At 37.2% G+C, this 18037-nt stretch overlaps 1 protein-coding gene and 1 long non-coding RNA gene across 4 annotated transcripts in view; one reads left to right on the forward strand and one right to left on the reverse strand.

The window, feature by feature from the left end:
- On the forward strand, positions 1–7459 carry LOC308062263. Of its 2 annotated transcripts, XR_013927527.1 has the most exons (3): positions 1–63; positions 1622–1726; positions 1951–7459. It is a non-coding gene; the product is annotated as an uncharacterized lncRNA (long non-coding RNA). The 2 variants fall into 2 exon arrangements; XR_013927528.1 differs by lacking the exon at positions 1–63 and having other exon boundaries at positions 104–1726.
- Positions 7283–18037, reverse strand: part of GSPT1 (G1 to S phase transition 1) — a 25357-nt gene continuing 14602 nt past the window's right edge. For both annotated transcript variants that reach the window (XM_080383439.1, XM_080383440.1), the window contains exons 6-15: positions 17105–17182; positions 14649–14829; positions 14124–14278; positions 12665–12805; positions 11836–11929; positions 11421–11501; positions 9552–9725; positions 9009–9098; positions 8497–8665; positions 7283–7777 (exon numbers count right to left, since the gene is read on the reverse strand). In XM_080383439.1, the coding sequence (XP_080239565.1) occupies positions 7725–7777; positions 8497–8665; positions 9009–9098; positions 9552–9725; positions 11421–11501; positions 11836–11929; positions 12665–12805; positions 14124–14278; positions 14649–14829; positions 17105–17182 (1216 nt within the window). In that variant the 3' untranslated portion in view covers positions 7283–7724. The remainder of the gene's footprint in view (positions 7778–8496; positions 8666–9008; positions 9099–9551; positions 9726–11420; positions 11502–11835; positions 11930–12664; positions 12806–14123; positions 14279–14648; positions 14830–17104; positions 17183–18037) is intronic.

The following is an 18037-nucleotide window of genomic DNA, read 5'->3' on the forward strand; positions in this document are numbered from 1 at the left end:
CCGCACCCGAGGAGGCGGGGGCTGCGCGGGGCCGTGCGCGGCGGGTCCGCCGTGCCCCGGGAGGTAGCCTTGCCCCGGAGGGTCGCGCAGCTCTCCGGATGAGGGGCAGGGGGACGAGCTGGTGCAGCGGGGACGAGGGCGGCGGGGCCGGCCGTGGGCAGCGCGGGTTGTCCGGGGACGGGAGCTGCGCTCGCGGTCGGGGCAGCCGGTGCCTATGCCTGAGCGTCCTCACGGTGACAGGTTTTTGTCGTACTAGCCTTGGTCTGTTGATGTAGTGGTCCGGCCCGGGATGCTGCTTGGCAGCCTTTGCCTCCAAGGGAACACGCCTGGGTGGCTTGTGTTCAGCTGGCCGGCCCCCAGGTCCTTTCCTTTCCCGCCTTCCCAAATGCAAAACTGCATTTGCCTTTGCTGAGTATCTAAAGGTTTGTGTTGCCTAATCCCTCCGGCCTGTCTGGGTCCCTCTGTACAGGAGCCCTGCCCTCAAGCATATCGACCAATCCCCAAGATTGATGTCATCTGAAAACTTGAGGTGACCGTGCTTCAGGTCCCTGATAAAGATATTAAATAGACCACGTCCCCCAGTAGTAGTCTGTCTGTTACTGGCCTTCAGGTAGAGTACAAGCCACTGTCTCTGCTCTGAGAGTCCCATTGTCCAACTAGTTGTTATCCATCTAGTTGGCCCCCCACCCAGACCATAATGTTTAGAATACAAGAAGATTGTGGGAGACTGTTGAAAGCTGTGCTGCAGCTGAGGTGAATGCCATCCACTCCTTCCCTTTCATCTGCAAATCTAGTAAATTTGTTATAGAAAGTAACCAGGTTGGTCAGGATGATTTGTAGTTGGCCAATCCATGCTGATTCTTCCGAAGCACCTCCTTCATGTGCCCAGAAATGTATTCCAAGAGGACTTGTTCCATGATTTTCCCAGGGACCATGTAAGCATGACCGGTCTGTGGTTCCTAGATCTTCCTCTTAGTGTTTTCTGAAGGTGGGAGAACATTTGCTTTTCTCCATCCATTGGGACCCTCCCTCAGATTGCCTTTCAAAGATTCAGTCTTGGTCTGACTTCAGTCAGCTCTCAGCATCCTTGAATGCAGCCCAACTGGCCCCCAAATCGCTTGCTCCACTCAGCAACCATCCTACTTGTCCCTGTTTGGCCTTTTGTAGCAGCTGCTCTTGTTGCCTTTGTCATCCTGGCTCATTTCAATGGTATGTGAGCTTTTCTTCTCATAAGACAATCCCTACGTGCCTGAGCAGTTTCTAAATTCCTTCTTCCCTAAGTTTACCTCCAGTATTACTGTCTTTTTGCACTGGAGTGCAGTCGTACGCTGTCTGTTTAGCCAAGCCAGTCTCCTGATAGGTCTGCTTGTTTTCCCGAGTATCAGGAGGGACTGTTTTTATGACCGGAGGAGGTTGTCCTTAACAAACTTTTGCCAGATTTTCTGAGCTCCTTTGCCCTTCAGAGCTGCCTCCCATGAATAAACCAAAGTCTCCTGAAGTCCAGGGCTGTACTCTGCTAACTATCTTCCTCACACACCTCTCAGCATCAGAACTCCATTATTTCCAGGTCACTACCACTGATTATCACATGCCAAACCATTTCTTCCTTATGTGCAAACAGGAAAGGCAGAACTGCTGCATCTCCCTTTCTGTTTCAAAATGCATTGTTGGACCACATGGAAGTAGTTTAATTGTGGGATGCTTATTCCATCCAGTTCCTTGCTGTGTAAGTGCATTGTTTTGAGATCAGATCTAGCCTGGAACTATTCTGGCCTCATTCTCACAGTGCTGTGCATGTCCTGGCAGCTTTGGGCTGTCTACGTTTCATCGCACAGGTAAATGCTACCTGGATAACACAGCTATGCACAACCAGGAGTTAAATACACATGAAATTAGGAGGTCTAGTCATTCACTCTTCTCTAGACTTTTTCCTGCTTTTTGTCTTTCTAGTTATGGCTGTATTCCTTCTCATCAGATACCTTCCAGCAAAAGTTGTTGCTCTGTCAGCACACCAGTGCAAAGAGAGAGGAACTGAAATCCCCGAGCCTCTTGACAAGCTGCTTTATGTAATGATTTATCTGTGTTTTTGTTCTGCTGGTAGCGTTCATGGTGAAACAGTTGATGCCTTCAAGACTTCCCCAGACTTAGGAAAGAACTATATGGTCATATACTGATAATAAAAAGTGGGGAAAAAAAATCCTGGAAAACAGAAGTTTTAATTTTCTGTTGTGTGATTTGTACAAATGAACGAAATAAATGAAACTGGCTAAGAAAAAGAAAAGTCTTGTTGCCATGTAGTTGTATGAAGTATTGATTAGAGAAATTACTGAAAGGCTAGGAACATGCGGGGTAGCCAAATAGGGCAGACTCATTAAAATGGTTTCAGCACTGGTAGAACTTACGCATATGATACTAGCTGTGGTGTTTTATAGTTTGATAATTGTATTAGCCTCGTTCCTATCTCTGCATAGGCTTTACAAAAGTCAGATGACTGGGACATGTCTCTGAAAATATGCCAGGCTACTCTTGTAAGATATGATTGAACAATATGTTTGATGCTTGACACTACTGGGTCAGCATAGCATTAATATGATAAAACTGAAGGAACTATTAGTGACTCAAATTCAAATTTTTCACTTATCAGTCTCATCCAAGAACATTCCTCTGAAACATTTTAAGTCTGACATGACTAAATTTACTAGATGTGGTTTAACTGACTTGGTAACATTTTCTCTTGGAAGGTGTTTGACGTAGCTAATAGAGCTGTCTTGGAAAAATAACAAATCTCTGGATGAGAAATATTTCAGCTTAATAGAGCATACAGTGACTGTAAAGAACGTGCTTTTAATTTAGCAAGTTCACAAATCAAGTTACTTTTACAAGGGAAATTAGGTTTGTTACTTTCATCAATGTTATTGCTGTACACTGTTCTGCTGTAGCCCTCAATTTAACTTTCCTGATTATGAAAGTATCTACTTTTCCTTAAGCCATTTGTCACACTTACTGAAGTGCTAAGGTTTAAAATGACATAATTGCAAGCTATTCTACCTCATTACTTATTTAAGAGAATGTTTCTATATATTCCTAATTTTATACTTTGTCCTAGCAGAAGGGATGTAAAGTAGCAATTGTTTCTGCTGTAAACAGCTCTTTGAGGTTTAAGATTATTCTCTTAGCATGAACCCCAAAAGTTCCTCCAGATTATTTGATGGCAGATGTCAAAATCCCAGGTGTACTTCTTGCAAGAAAACTAGCACAAAGAATATGCAGAAAATAAACCAGGACTAAGAAGTGCCTTACAAAAGAGATCTCAGGAGAATCTCCCCGCTAGATCTGGAGTTCAAGCACTAGTTCTCTTTAGATTGCGTTCCTTTGTAATCCTAGTGTAAGCCTCTAGCTATAATCTAATTAACTGTCATATAGATGGATGCTTACAGTGCAAGTTATTCAAAGACTACTTTTTCAGAAGAACAGAGGCACCTGTCTTTGTGACACAAACCACAAAGTTTTCTTGTTATAATCCTGTGCCTATCATCAGTTCTGCAGACTTAACAGATGACAGGAACACAGCCTCAAGTACCTTTTTTTCATCCAACAGTTAGTATGTCGTATCTCTTTGTTACTCTTACTCAGAAGTATGGACTTTTTTAGGCATATGTAACTGAGAGGAGATGTAGAAAAATCTAGTTTACTTTGGAAGTTGAGACTTGTAATGAAAGCCAATGAAAAAGTAAGTATTATTAGAAATTATATATACACACAACAGATTTTGGGTTTGTTAGCATGAATTTCCATTTTATATTAAGACTAGATTCCTTTCTAGTATTTCTTCAGAGGAAAAGAAATACTTTGTCTGGTTTAGAGTGTTAAAATAAGGAAACAAGGAAAGAAACAGGTTCACAATATAAAATCTTCAGTAGTAACTACAGTTTTGTTGGTATATTTTTACCAAATCCTCTACAGGGTATACAAAAACAGAATAAGTAAGAGCCTTTAAGTATCAGTTCATGAAGAAAACAGTCTTGTCTGGAGTACATTGCATCTGCTTTAACATCATCATTTAAACAGTCTGCATTATGAACCAAAAGCCAGAGTAATACAGAATCAAATACTTGGGACATTGAAACAATCTTTTTTTCTTAGGTAATATTCAGTAATAAACACTTATAAAAACACATTTCTCAATTAACATAGTTTTTAATATATGGACTGGTGCCATAAGTAGTCTAAAACAGAGGTTCTTCATTGAGCAATTTTCGCTGGGCTTTTTATGCCACTGAAAAAAATCTGTAGAGGGGCATAACATTCAGGACCAGCAAATATCCCCACAGATAAACCTCCTTAAAGCAGCCATTTTTCTTACAACACTACTACACCATCATCAATAGCTTGTTGTTCAAGAATACAGTTTACTACCAGAATAAGTGTCTCAAGAAACCAGTGCCATCATGTTTATGTATCAGTTCCCGATTGTCTGCAAAGATGACCAAGGTAGCTGGAATGGTTTCAAGCAGGTAGTTGATAGCAATGTTAGCCAACTGATTGGTGTACCCATTCCTCCATGTAGTGTGCTTTACTTCTTGTAACTTGCAGAAACAAGTGATTATTTTCCTGTTGCAAAATAATTAGTACTGCTGCATATTCAGATTTATTTTTTAACATTTAATTATTGTTACATAAACCAAGGCTTTCAGTTCAAGGACATACAAGGTCTTAATTTATAGAATTATAATTTATGTTTTTATAAGTTACATCATGGCTATACACTTAAGCCTTATCTACACTACAAACTTTGGCCAACAATCAGGAAGAACAGGTGTGACCCTCATCAGTACCACACTGCACATACAGACTGCTGTAAATGTCATTATCCCAAATCCCTTCTTTCTGCAGAAACACTTGCAGTTTTGCTGGTATGAGTTACATCCACACCAGGACCCAGGAACACTCTGCCAGTATCATATGCTAGCACAGTTACACTGGCAGTGCCCCTAGGGTTCCTGTAGCTTTAATCCAAATTCTATTTCCCTTTTTTTTTTTTAATTTTCTTCCTTCCTTTCAACTGTTGTGGTTGCACAGCTCCTTTATTTTTTTCATCTTCCAAGCAGCATACCACGTTTTCACAAAAGGAAGTATTCAAAAATAGTAATTTAAAAAAGTTTATTACATCTGTGAATCAGCAAAGTATTTCAAACAAAGCCACATTATTTTTTTCTTCTTTCATCTAGATTTAATTGTACTGAATAGTAGTAAAAATGGGACTACAAAATGTAGAATGGAGATGAAATGAAAAAGTTGAGATGTAATCTGAAGACTATTCAAACACAATCTACTTTCAGCTCATCTGCCCAAAATGCATCCAATTTGTGTAGATTTATGCCTTACATTTTCATATCAGTATATTTGTTACAGAATGCAAGTATTTTATACCCAAATAAAAACCTTCTACAGGTTAGCACTATCTTTAATTGTATAATGTACATTCTGTTAATGAAATTGAAATAATTTAGCCTCCTGTTACAGGCAAGGTGAGGTTAACTGGATTTATGGAAATGGTAATCAAATACACTAGATGAGTAATGGAAATGCTCAGACCTTCTATCTACTGGTATTTCAACCCACCATATGATTTTTCAGTTTAATAATAAATACTCAGTCCAGCCTCAAAATAATGAAATTTTAGAATCCCTCATAAGTTTGCTCAAAAGCAGAAAAATTCTACTGAAGCATCATATAGTCTTGATATGCATGTCAACACTTAAAAAAAGTTTTAAAAAGTCTAACAATTTAGGAATTGTAATGGTCTTTGCAAATTTCAAATCCATGAGCTTACTTCAAGAAAAGAGTGGAAAGATGTGGAAATCTTAAGTTAATCCAGAATATGAACAAGACTGTAAGTTTCCTTGGCTTTTAATTTCTTCATTAGTTTAAGATCCAAGGAACTGTGGGTTTTGTTCACTTGGTAGGAAAAAAAATAAAGTTACTTTTAAACTCTGATTTACCAAAAAAATAAAAGCCCAGAGATTTGCAGACATAATAAAATTTATTTAAATTCCATGCATTACGGTAGCTACAAGTGTAGTCATATGAAACTGAAGGACAATAACTTTTTCTGTCCATACAATGTAGCTGTAAGTGAAATGAATGGGAGTTCCACGGTTACAAAGAAACAAACAAAACAAAACAAAAAAAAAATCCCAAAAAAGGTAAATCTGTTTCAGTTTTGAGTTACCTGTGAATTCAGATAGAGTTACTAGACTGTAAACTTTTTGGGGAGGAAATGGGTTCACCACAATTGTACAACTGAAAATGTTTAGTTTAAGACATTCTGAAGAAGCTGTGAAGGTATCTTTTAATACTTACTACTAATAGCTCTGGGAAATGAAAAAAAAATTCCGTTAGCCTTCATCCTAATTGCTAGAACCAGGATAGCAATTGTAGACAGTCCATTTTCAAAGTGCAGCTAAATAGAGTTTTATTATGCAGCTCCTTCAAGTTGTACTGAGTAAGCTTTATTTTGAACCAGTTTTGCTTTAATTTCTCAAGAAAAGCTTCACTGGTCCTCATAAGCTTCCATTGCTTTTTGATATGCAAAAATTTACAGACTGTGCTTGATTCTGACCCTCCCATATTTCAGTATGTGCAAACTATTAGGGATTTAAATAGTCTTTCTCCTTCTCAGTTCAGACTGATCTTTAAAACAGCAAGGATTATCCAGCCCTCTAAATTAAAGTCACACTGAACTGAGTAATTTATGTAACTGGCACTTTTTAATTGGCCCAGTTCTCCCACAAAATGCAGCTCTTATAAATACTAATAGGCACTATTGCCACAAATTCTCTTATTTTTGCAAGTTTCACTGATGTACTGGTTGTTAACATTTTCTGCAATTAAGAATTTATTAATGCTGAAATTTTATGAAGACACAATATGTAGTTCTAGCCTTCAAAATTGACTTACTGTGTCTAGTAATGATGTTAAGTCAACCTAAATTTGCTGAAGATATTAACAAATGTAAAGCTAATGAAGGTGCCACATTTGCATGAATGTTTTTTAATTTTAAGAATGCATTCAACAAAGGGAAGGGGCAATCCTAATTATTTTAATACAAACTTGGTTGAGTGCCCAATTGCCTCATTTAAAACTGTGTGTGTGGGGAGGCTGAGGAGTTTAGAAAAGTCCAAGTAACCAAGTATCTAGGTTACTGGAAAGTTAAAAAGCTAATGCAACTGCGTTACATCCGGATAAAAAACATTATTCAAAAGCAATTCAAATACCGAAAAAGATTTCAAATTGAATAGTTTATTAACATGGTAGTCATCTTTGTAACATGTGCACACACACTCGCACACTCTGAATGATCTGCCTGGAAAAAAAAGAGGTCTTAATATATATGGTGGGGGAAATTAAACATTAAAAATCCTTTAGATTTTCATAATTATAGGCAATTATGTCCACATCACTTACAAAGCTATTGCCGAATCTTTCCAAGGAAGCAGAATTTGGGAGAAAAAAAAATTATTTTTGGGAAAACTCAACAGTGGCATAGCAGAGCTCTCAATATGAGAAAGCTGACATAATGTGGACCTTTGCTGTGAAATTTGTCTTTGCAAAATATGGGGAGAAGTTTATCAATGGGCAGAAAATAAGAAGGCGGTGTGAAGTAGGCTTTTGCAGAGTTGATTTTCCTCACAGTATTGTGCGGGGGTCATTGAGAAAAATGCTTAGTCCTTCTCTGGAACCAGTTTCAGAACTTTTCCAATTGCAATGGTCTTACCTAAACCAAGGAGACAAACAGCAGAGTTACATATATTGGGAAAAGAATGTGTAAATCTAAGAACATGAAAACTTGCCCCAAAAACACAGGCTCTCGAGAGCATTAGAAATAATACAGAGAATAAATTGTTGTATTGCAGAATGAAACCACCAGTGTATTTTAAAAGCACAGCAAAATCTTCAAAGTAGTAAGCCTGCTATTCTCACAGTAAAGAACACAATGTGGATTGTGGAAAGCCCGCTCTATATTCATCTGAGGAGAAGGCAAGGCAGAGTCATTTTACCAGATCTGTTTACTGCTTTTAAAAGTTAATTTATTTTAAATGCATCCCACAAATCCACAAGTTTTACTAGGGTGAGTTAAAGCCCAACATACAACCCCCCTAACTTTTTTAACTTTCTACAGAGAAACTATGATATTCATATTGTAGGTGGACATTCCAAGACACATTACGAAAACAGCGATAATGATTCTTCAAATTCAACCTTTTGTTTCACGGCACACGTTTTTGTACATTTTTCCTCTAGAATAAAAACAAGCTTTTTGTTACTAGCAAGAACTCTGTGCAATGACAACAATTTGCTTAGATTTACTTTTCCATTGCTACCCAGACAGTGATTTCCACTAGATACCAGCATTTTAATACCTCACCGCCATGCATGATTTCCTATTCAAATAACTATTTTTGCAGCACTTCAGTGTTGATCACGCAGTCTTACCCTCATCCCTTAAGGTAAAGCGACCCATCTGAGGGAAATCTTTGAATGTCTCAAGGCAGATAGTTCCTGCTGTCCTTAAACGGGCAATGCATACTTGATCTTGTTTCACAAAACGGGGCCGTGTCTTACTTTTTTCTCCTGTTTTTTTGTCTACCAAGCAGATTAAGGCCTGTATAAGAAAAAAAATAATAGCTGTGAGTGCTAAAGTAAGGGGTATTTTTTTCTTTACAAAAAACCCTGAAGTGGTCTAAGAAAGAAAATAATTAGAAATAAACAAAAAAACTTCTAAGATTTACTGCATAAAGAAGTCAAACATGACTTACCACCCTTTTCGGCAAGCTTATGCTAACAGTTACAGCCGTTTTTGGTTGTGTCACAGTACTGACCACAGATTCCATTCAAGGCTGGAGTTCTGTTACAATAGTTGCTCTGCAGATATATGTCATGACAGAACTCCTCACCTCAACAAGTGGACTGTCTATATTCACATCGCAACTGAAAAGGACACTTACTGTTATCTCAACTTCTTCAATACAGGTGTGGATGTGCAGCACAGCATTATAACCTGGGCAGATAATGGATTTGTGCTCAATTATCACTATCTGTAAAACAATAAAAATAAATGCATTTTTCCTCATTTCAATTATGAAAGAGCAGAGAATAACCAAATACAGAACTATATTAAAATGTATAGTTGACCAATACAAACACAACACATTTTTGTGCAACAAACAAAATCTCGTATTACAAACAACCTGGTTGCTTATAAAGTACAAAGTTGAAGAATTGGCCTGACAAGATCTTGCTTTCATGACTGTAGGTATCAAAAACTTCATTGAGAAGTTAACATTCAAAACAAATGGTATTTTAAAAACTCCAATGAATCATGTCAGAGCGTTAGGTATATATATTATTGGCAATTAAGGGACATGATTGTGAATAAGAAATCTCAACTGAAATTTCAAACTGTTGAAGTTTAGATTTGGTGAAACACAAGCATGACATTTTAATGCTTTACACCCATCTATACAGCAATTAAATGCTATTTATTCTACCTGGGCATCAAATGTGCGTCCAGAATGACACAGGTTGTTGGGATCACAGAGAATAAATCCTGGAAGGATCTCTTCCTCTTCGATTCCCTTCAGTCTGATCTTTAGATTTTCACCTGGGGCTACTGAATCAGTCTCTACATCATCAGAAAGGATTCCAAGAACTTCCACATTGTGCTTAAAGAAAGCAAAAAAAAGCAGTTTTGTATTGTGAATATTTTAGTCTGGTACAAAAATAATTTTAATACAATAGGATTTCAATAAATAATTCTGTTACAGTTTAATTCATTATATTTGGTTCTGCAAGCTTCAGAATATTTAAAATAAGTTACTGATGAGTTACTGATATTTAAAATAGCATAATTTAAGAAATATATTTTACTATAATTCTATAGCATGTATACAATGGAAAGCAAATTTCAAGAATATCCACTATTCCTCAAGTGAAACAAGTTTAAAACTTATAAAGAGACAAGAGATACAATGGTTGCATAATATCTAAGAAGAATGCAAAAGCCACATTGTTTTATAGACTTGTTACATTCAAAATATGACAGTCTGAATATTAAACAATCCAGGAATCCTAGAATCCCAAAATTCTACAAGATTTCCTGGAGAAGGGGTATATTAATGATTGCTCTCCAACAAACACCGTAATCTGATGTTCCTATATGTTGCAATATCTTGTCTGACTTTTATATCTTTGTACTAAAAGATACCAAATTAATAATGAGAAGGCAGAGAAATTAAGAATGCAGTAGTTTCAGAAAAATGTCTGACTTCTTGACATTCAGTCATTTTAGTTCATTTTAGTTCAACTTCATTAGCTGCCAAAGTAACAGGGGAAAAAAGCATCATCAAAAGCACTGGCTATTTACTGAATACAAATTCTGTATTGTTTAAAGCCACTTACAGTTTATTAATTTCTCCTTATCAACCCCAAAGTAACAAGGGTGTCAGATGCATGTCAAGCAGTTTTATAAAAAGCCACTGTGTTAAATTACCTTAAAAACTGAAAAGCATAATCTCAAAAACTGTCTAAGTCTAGTTTCAGCAGATTCTAGAAAGGTGCCATGGAAGTCAATCTAATTAGCATATTTTGATTAGGAAATGCCAACTTTCAATAAGCTGTAGATTTACTGTACATTTGAGTATCGAGACATTGAGACTAGCAAACTACCTCAGCCTACAGAATTGGAAGAAATGTGTCAGCTTAAAATGAAGATGACATGAATAGATAAGAACAAAATTTCCAAACCCTTTTGGTAAGAAACCAATGGAAACAAACAGCATTGTTAGTAGAGCACACTGCTCTCATCCGCTGCCTCTCCCCAACTATGTTTTCACATCCTTCATTTTTATATTTTCATATTCTTCAGGACAGCACAATGGTTCTAAATAGTGATCTCACATTATGGAACAGCTAGCTACCTGCAGGAACAACCTATTCTTAACTAAAGCAAGCTTTAGTTTTTTCATTGGAACACACTATGTACTGTTTGTATCCTTTACGGTTTTTTTCCTATTTCCCTTTGGGCAAGGGAAAATAAAAAAAGAAAAAAAAGAACAAAGATTTTGAGTAATATTAACCCATAGCAGGAAAAAGTTTTTTTGGGCCAACTGTAAAAATGCAAAGTAAAACACAGTTCCAATAAACTATGACTTGTAGCTGAGTGATTGAGTTTATTACAGAGAGGCAACCTGAGGTCTAAATGCTGACGAAGTGAACTATTCATATCCACACACACCCTGGAAACATCACCTGTGCAAAACGTGAAAGCTTGGTTGTGTTCAGCTGAGCAATAGAGAAACTTCTGATTTAAATAATGAGTACCTTTAAGAATCAAGCTCTTTATGTAAACTTTACCATACCTTGTTTGGCATCATCACAAGCTGTTGTCCTTTGCAAATAGAGCCTGACTCCAGCTTCCCAAGGACCACAGTGCCCATATCCTTGACAAAAAGAAATTACATTAAAATTGAAAACATTTTTTCATGGAGTCTGCCCTATTCATGACTTAACTATTAAATATGATTACTTAACCCTATGAAGTTATTTAGCACTGCTACACTTAACGTTTGGGAAACTGTTCTCATGAAAGACTACGTTTAAGAGTCTCATATAATGCCAAAATTATTTATTTTGCCTCCCCACCTCTATTCTACAGTTGGAAACGCAGACATATAAAGAAAAAAAGATACCCTCTAAAACCACAGTAAATAGACTATTTACTGCTTTCTGAAAACAGTCCACTTACACTTTCAGTCCTATTATTTTAATGTGTACCTTATATTTATCCACAATTGGCAGCCTGATTGGTCCATCAACTGAACGGTTGAAGTTTGGCAAATTATCCAGGTATGGAATAAATGGTAATCCACTAAAAGAGCAGAAGGCATTTGTTTCAATTTTGTGAGCACCCTTCTATTTAAAAATTACTCAGAATGGATAAATGCAGTCCAACAAAAGGAATGATTTTCATTCTGTCATCATTAAGAACAGTGACCTCTCAGACAGTTACATCTATTATAGCATCCCATAGTAGTGCCCACTTTACCCTATCTAACATGTTAATACCCAGGAAGTGCATATAGGTTTTAAGCTACGTTACAGGCGTATTTTACAAATTACTTATCTAGCAAGGTTCTCAAAAGAATATGTGATATGTTTTGGAAATATAAAGCCATAAGCTAGGTCCAAACGTGATTTTCATTAATGTGTTTTAACTGCCATGAACAATACTGGAAAACATGACATCCAGTGAGAGACATGGCTTGTCAGTAATTATAATACAGCTTCAAGCAAACTGTTCACATCAAACAATTACTCATTCTAGCAACATGTCAACTGCAGCATCACTGTAAAATTCAAGGGCTAGCATGGCACTCAAACTTGCAAAGCCAAAGAATACTGCTAATACTATTAAGAGTCTGCTAACGTTAATCTTCTCATCACACCTGTGTTCTTATTGCCCTGACTGTATTTCCTCAAGCACTTTAGAAAATTACTTGGACACCGATGACATACCATGCTATATTTCTTCCTAGCTTCACTGCAGCATTTACATTTATTGAAATATAGCAAACACCCAAGTTGTTCAATTTCAGATACGTACATATACCAAGGACAGAATTCTGACTGTTCTTTAAGGTTTGCTCCAGTCAGTCCTGAGCAGGGCATGAAATGAATATCTTTTTTGGGATTGAAGCCAACTTTCTTCAAAAATGGCACCAGTTTCTCTTTACATTCCTCATATCTATTAAAATGACAAGCAGATCAAGATAAGTTTCAGTTATTCCAGCATGACATAATACTGTACTTCAAAAAACCCTAAAACACATAGGCATTTCATTTTTATCAGTTAAGTTACTATGTAAGCAGCAACCAAGCATCATAAAGCTTAGCGGCCTGTTTGCATCTTCTCCCTGATCTTCCAGCACAACTTGCCTATTCCCCCTCATTCCTCTGCTCCATAAAGCATCAGTTTTCTCCATATACCTCAATTACTGGGCTGGGTAAGCAGCAGCATATGCTATATCTGCTTTTAAGCAAGACACCCAGGCCAAGATAGCAGGACAGACCAAGCAGACAGCTACTGAGGTCATGCTGCAGGCTTTCACTTCAGTAGTGACTTGGTGTCCTCCAATCTCCTACATCATTTCCTAAGATGTAATGCTATTTATTTCTCCCCTCAGCCAGTTTCAGCTGAATTTAATGATGTCAGAAGGTTAGGGCAGGACCAAGACAGCACATTTAGGCATGCCTTATTCTCTTAGCAAACTAGGCTGATCTAAAGTTGCGTAGTCCCTCATAGCTTTCCACAAAAACTTGCATGATTCTTGATCGCACAGCAGGTTCTCTGACAACTCATATTACACTGCAGAAGAAAGCTGTATCCCATCATTACACAAGTATCTCTAGGGAAGGAACAAGTTACACTTTCACATCCAGCTTAAAGGCGTGAGAAGAAAGGTGTAACAGAAGCCATAAAAAGGCCTGAATTTTGACCCTTAGGAAAATTTAAACCCTCTAGTAACATTTGAGCATTAAGGCAGAAAAGAATAACTTAATCCTTTTTATTACTTAAATATTACATATTGAGTTTCTGGTTATTTTTACCTGGCCTATATCATTGCAAGATTCCCTCCCTCCCCCCTTCTCAGACTCTAATCACAGACCACTTTAATACATTATTTGCTTATTCAATTCAGCTTATCATAAACCCCAACTTAAAATACTACAGGGTGGACACATAAGGTGATCAGGATAATGCTATTCTCACCATATCTACGCTAGGAGTTTAGCAACAACATGGCAATCAAGAATGTTAGATACGGCTGCAGGGATCCAAACACTGAAAGTGAATGTTCCAGAGTAGTGTGGAACTTCAAGCCTGGTTGAGAGGCACTGTCCTAGGCACTATGCTTGGTTTCCCTGCAAGTTTGATAACCTGTCTTCAGTCCACCAGTCTACCATTTTTTCAGCAAAAATGGGATACAAAGAGTTACTTTACTTAGGAACTACTTTATTTCAATATCTTTTCATGAAGATTAATTATTTTAAAATAAACTCACCTTTCATTACTCCAGTTTACAGTTGGATCATCCATTTTATTAATAAGAACTATTAAATGTTTTACACCTGCTGTTTTTGCTAACATGGCATGTTCTCTTGTTTGTCCACCTTTCTCAAATCCAGTTTCAAACTCTCCCTTTCTTGCAGATATAACCTAATTAAAAATACACATTTTAATAAAAGTTCTAAAATTCTCTCAACAGAACAATCAACAATGGGCAATACTGCCTTATTGAAAAGCAACTTTGAGTAGTCAAACTAGTAAAAGCTTTTAAAATGCACTGGTATGTCCTCAATATTACCCATTAGTTTCTGCACTGACATAAATAAAAGTCACATGACACCTGTGGACAATTTTATGAATCTGTTAAGTTACTCCAAAAACCACTGGACTTGGTAGACCTAAGAAGTGGAAATTTTGCCCACCGTAATTAACCAAAAGAGTAAACAAGCAAATAAAAAATAAAAATAAAAAGCTTAATTCCACAGTGTATCCAAAATATAAGAATCTGCTTTGTTCTTACCAGCACAGCAAGATCAGCTTGAGAAGCCCCACCAATCATATTTGGAACAAAGCTCTTATGTCCAGGAGCATCTAGAATAGTGAAGTGTTTCTTCTCAGTTTCAAAATAGGCACGACCCACTTCTACTGTTTTACCTTTGTCTCGCTCTTCTTGGTTTGTGTCTAAGGCCCATGAAAGGTACCTAAAAAAAGCCAAAAAACAATCCAAATATTCTATTTTTGTATTAAATTTTACTAAATTTTTGTATGATGATTTGTTCATCAAAAAATGTCTTTTTTTTTCCTGCTCAACTATTTAACCAGCTCAGCATTACTGAACTTAAGCATCTGCAAGACCAATATGACTTTTTAGTGAATGTTTTGTGTATATTTAGTGCCCAACGCCAGCTCTCCCTCACATACCTAGAGCGATGCATTTCTAAAAAACAGTTTCCAGTTACTAAGTTCCCCAGGTATGACCTAACCTCAAATACTTTCTTTGAAAAATACCTCTGGATTAAATACAAAACAATTCTTTCTCAGCATAATTAACTAAAATATTAGTTCTGATTTGCACATATTAATAGTATGAGAAGTATAATCAGTTCTCATTTATTTGCACATACTAAAACAGAAGTTGGCTATGAAATCGACACCACCCTTTAGTCACCCCATCTTTGATTGTGTCAACTGTTGTCCCCTCCTAATTATATTTTATCCCATTGGCCATTGACAATTTAGATTCAAGTAAGACAGATGAACGGAAATTTCAAAAAAAGATTATTTAGCTCCGTCAGGTTTTGTGAAAACTGGTGAATAGAGAGAAAAAAACTAATCCTCTCACTAAGAAGAAAAAAAATAGTAGTAACTAAATTGAACTGGCTTAACATACCAATATTTTTCACCATTAACAGCAGCTTATAAAGACCTTTAGCTTGTCTTTTGTATTGACTGGATAATGTCTGAACAAACACTGCTAACTCAGCTGATCAGTGACCAGGGAACATCAGGGACTATTAAACACAAAGATGTCCTTTCCAGCTCAAGAGGTTCCCGAGTCAGAGAAAGCACTAAACATTGGGAATTATGGATATATAATCACACTCTTCCCCAGGCAGTACCTATTTGTCAGTGACTGAGGTCTAGATAGTATGCCAGATGGCTTTTGGTTTGTACCAGTTCGTGTGCTCTTATGCATTACAGTCTTCACCATGGCCTGTGTTTCTGGAAGATTTCAGCCAAGGCAAACATCAAGTTTTACTCAGTGAACTGGAATCAAGCAGGACTTTATGCTTGGTAGCTGGATGGCAAGCCCTTTTTGCACATAGCGTTTTTTAAGGAAAGATGCATTTCTGACTGAAATGTCAACTCTGCACTACAGTAAGGAATTTTCTGAATCACAAAGTAAAACTGCTAAGACTTCCAAGACATTCAACACATGAATTGAGCTAACAAGATCTTTGATAATGACACACAGATACATCACACTTTGTATATCACGACATATTTTAAAGAATAAAAATAGCATTCAAGGAGGCACTTCCTGCAACACTTTCTCTAAAAGAGGAGGGGGAACAGGAAATCTGTTTTTCAAGCTGTCCAGGGTTTTTGAGGAAGGTCCTGAAATATTTATTACTATGGTCAACTCCCAACATGGGAATGATGCTTGCTTGATAAAAAGAACGTATATCACCCGTCCTATTCCTCCCTCCCACACATAACACAATCAATTCAGGTCAGTGCCCACCCCTCAAGTGCTCCATTGCTGCTCTACCACTAAGGAAGTCTTTAGCTGCTTTTTTTCCAGAGCCCTTTGAACCCCTATTTGCCTCTACCATAGCCAAAAATTGAAAGTTTCTAAAAGGAAAAGCAATTTTCCAGGAGCTGTTTGAGGGAAAAAACAGGCTGCTATGTACTTTACATACACACACACAAGACCAAAAAACAACCAAAAGACAATAACAAACCCCAAAACAAACAAGAGGCCTGCAAAACCCCCACACATGACAGCAGCATTGTCTTGCTTGGAGGAAACTTAACTGCAGATGCTATCTTTATTCAATATAAAAATAAGATTCAAGCTGACAGCCAGAACTATTCACTTCCTCTTTCTTTATGTCTGCCAAACTGACAGCTTTAATCTCTGTCCCTTAAATAGCTCTCTGCTGTTTACAGGTGAAAGGCATACAGATAGAATGACCCCAAGAGCTGTCTGAGAAAAAGAGTCTGTCTTGTATTCCTTTTACCAACTAGGTTTACCACAGCATTGCAGCAGCAAAACCCGTTCCAGTGCGAATCACACTGTCTCGTACAGTTTTAGTTAAAAGAAATACTGGAGGAGAACAAGAGATTCCTCCCCACACACTTGAAATCCATTCCAGCAGGAAGCTAGTGCTACAGGGACAGAGATGAGAAAGTTTGCCACTTCCATCACAGTGCAAAGAGAAAAGCATGCCGTTAACCTCAATAAGTTCATACCATGTTTCTCTGTTTTTTTCTTTAGCTTCTCTTTCATATTTTTCAAGTGTTCTTTTGTCAACCATTCCTGTCAAATACCTGAGAAGGAGCAGGAGGGGAAAAACATGCAATTTTACATGAAGCAGAAACATAGTTCCAAACTTACACTTAAACACTTACACAATCCCTACAGATTATTTTGAAAAACTGGAACAGCCAGATGCAAGCAGCAGTGGAATTTTTTTCTCCACAAAAACCCACACCATTATCTAGTACGTAAAAGTGCACCAGTACCACTTTAGCAGAAGTATGAGGAATGTCTTTTTTTTTTAAGTCTAACTGTAAAATATTTCACAGAGCCAAGTTCTGAAAAGGAACCACATCTGTTAAGTTCATTTCCGAGACCAATCCAGTATTTCAAAATTAAGCCAAAATAGTGATAGGAGAACTTTTCACACACACACATTCCTGAAATGTAAAGAAAAATATGTATGGTTTCATTGGTTTTAGATGGAACAGGGAAACTGATACTTTAAGAGAGATCTATCAGTTATGAAAAGCAGCAAGTAGTGTACAGTTTTATTACATTAAAACTTGCATATTTTTCCCTCAGATATTTTTACCTGGTCTCCTAATAACAGTAATCTACCTAGTTTATGAGAAAAATTAGTGATATCAGTAAATAAAGTGTTAATGACAAAGTCTGTACAAGCACCCAATTCCCACGCACGTGCCCCTTACAACAAAGGGATATTCTGCAAAAACAAAATACCACAAAAAGCTTTAGGAACATTACACATAGGTAGGAGTGTTCAGAATAGGCATTTCCTTGTACAAGGAGAATATTCAGACACATCATGTAATAAAATGCTAACTTACTCTAGTATGACCTAGAAGGTTAAATGTAGCATGACAATCTCAACATTCCAGTTTGGTCAAAACAAAACAAGATGA

Source organism: Falco punctatus (genome assembly GCF_963210335.1).
Source record: "Falco punctatus genome assembly, chromosome: 4".
NCBI lineage: Eukaryota > Metazoa > Chordata > Aves > Falconiformes > Falconidae > Falco > Falco punctatus.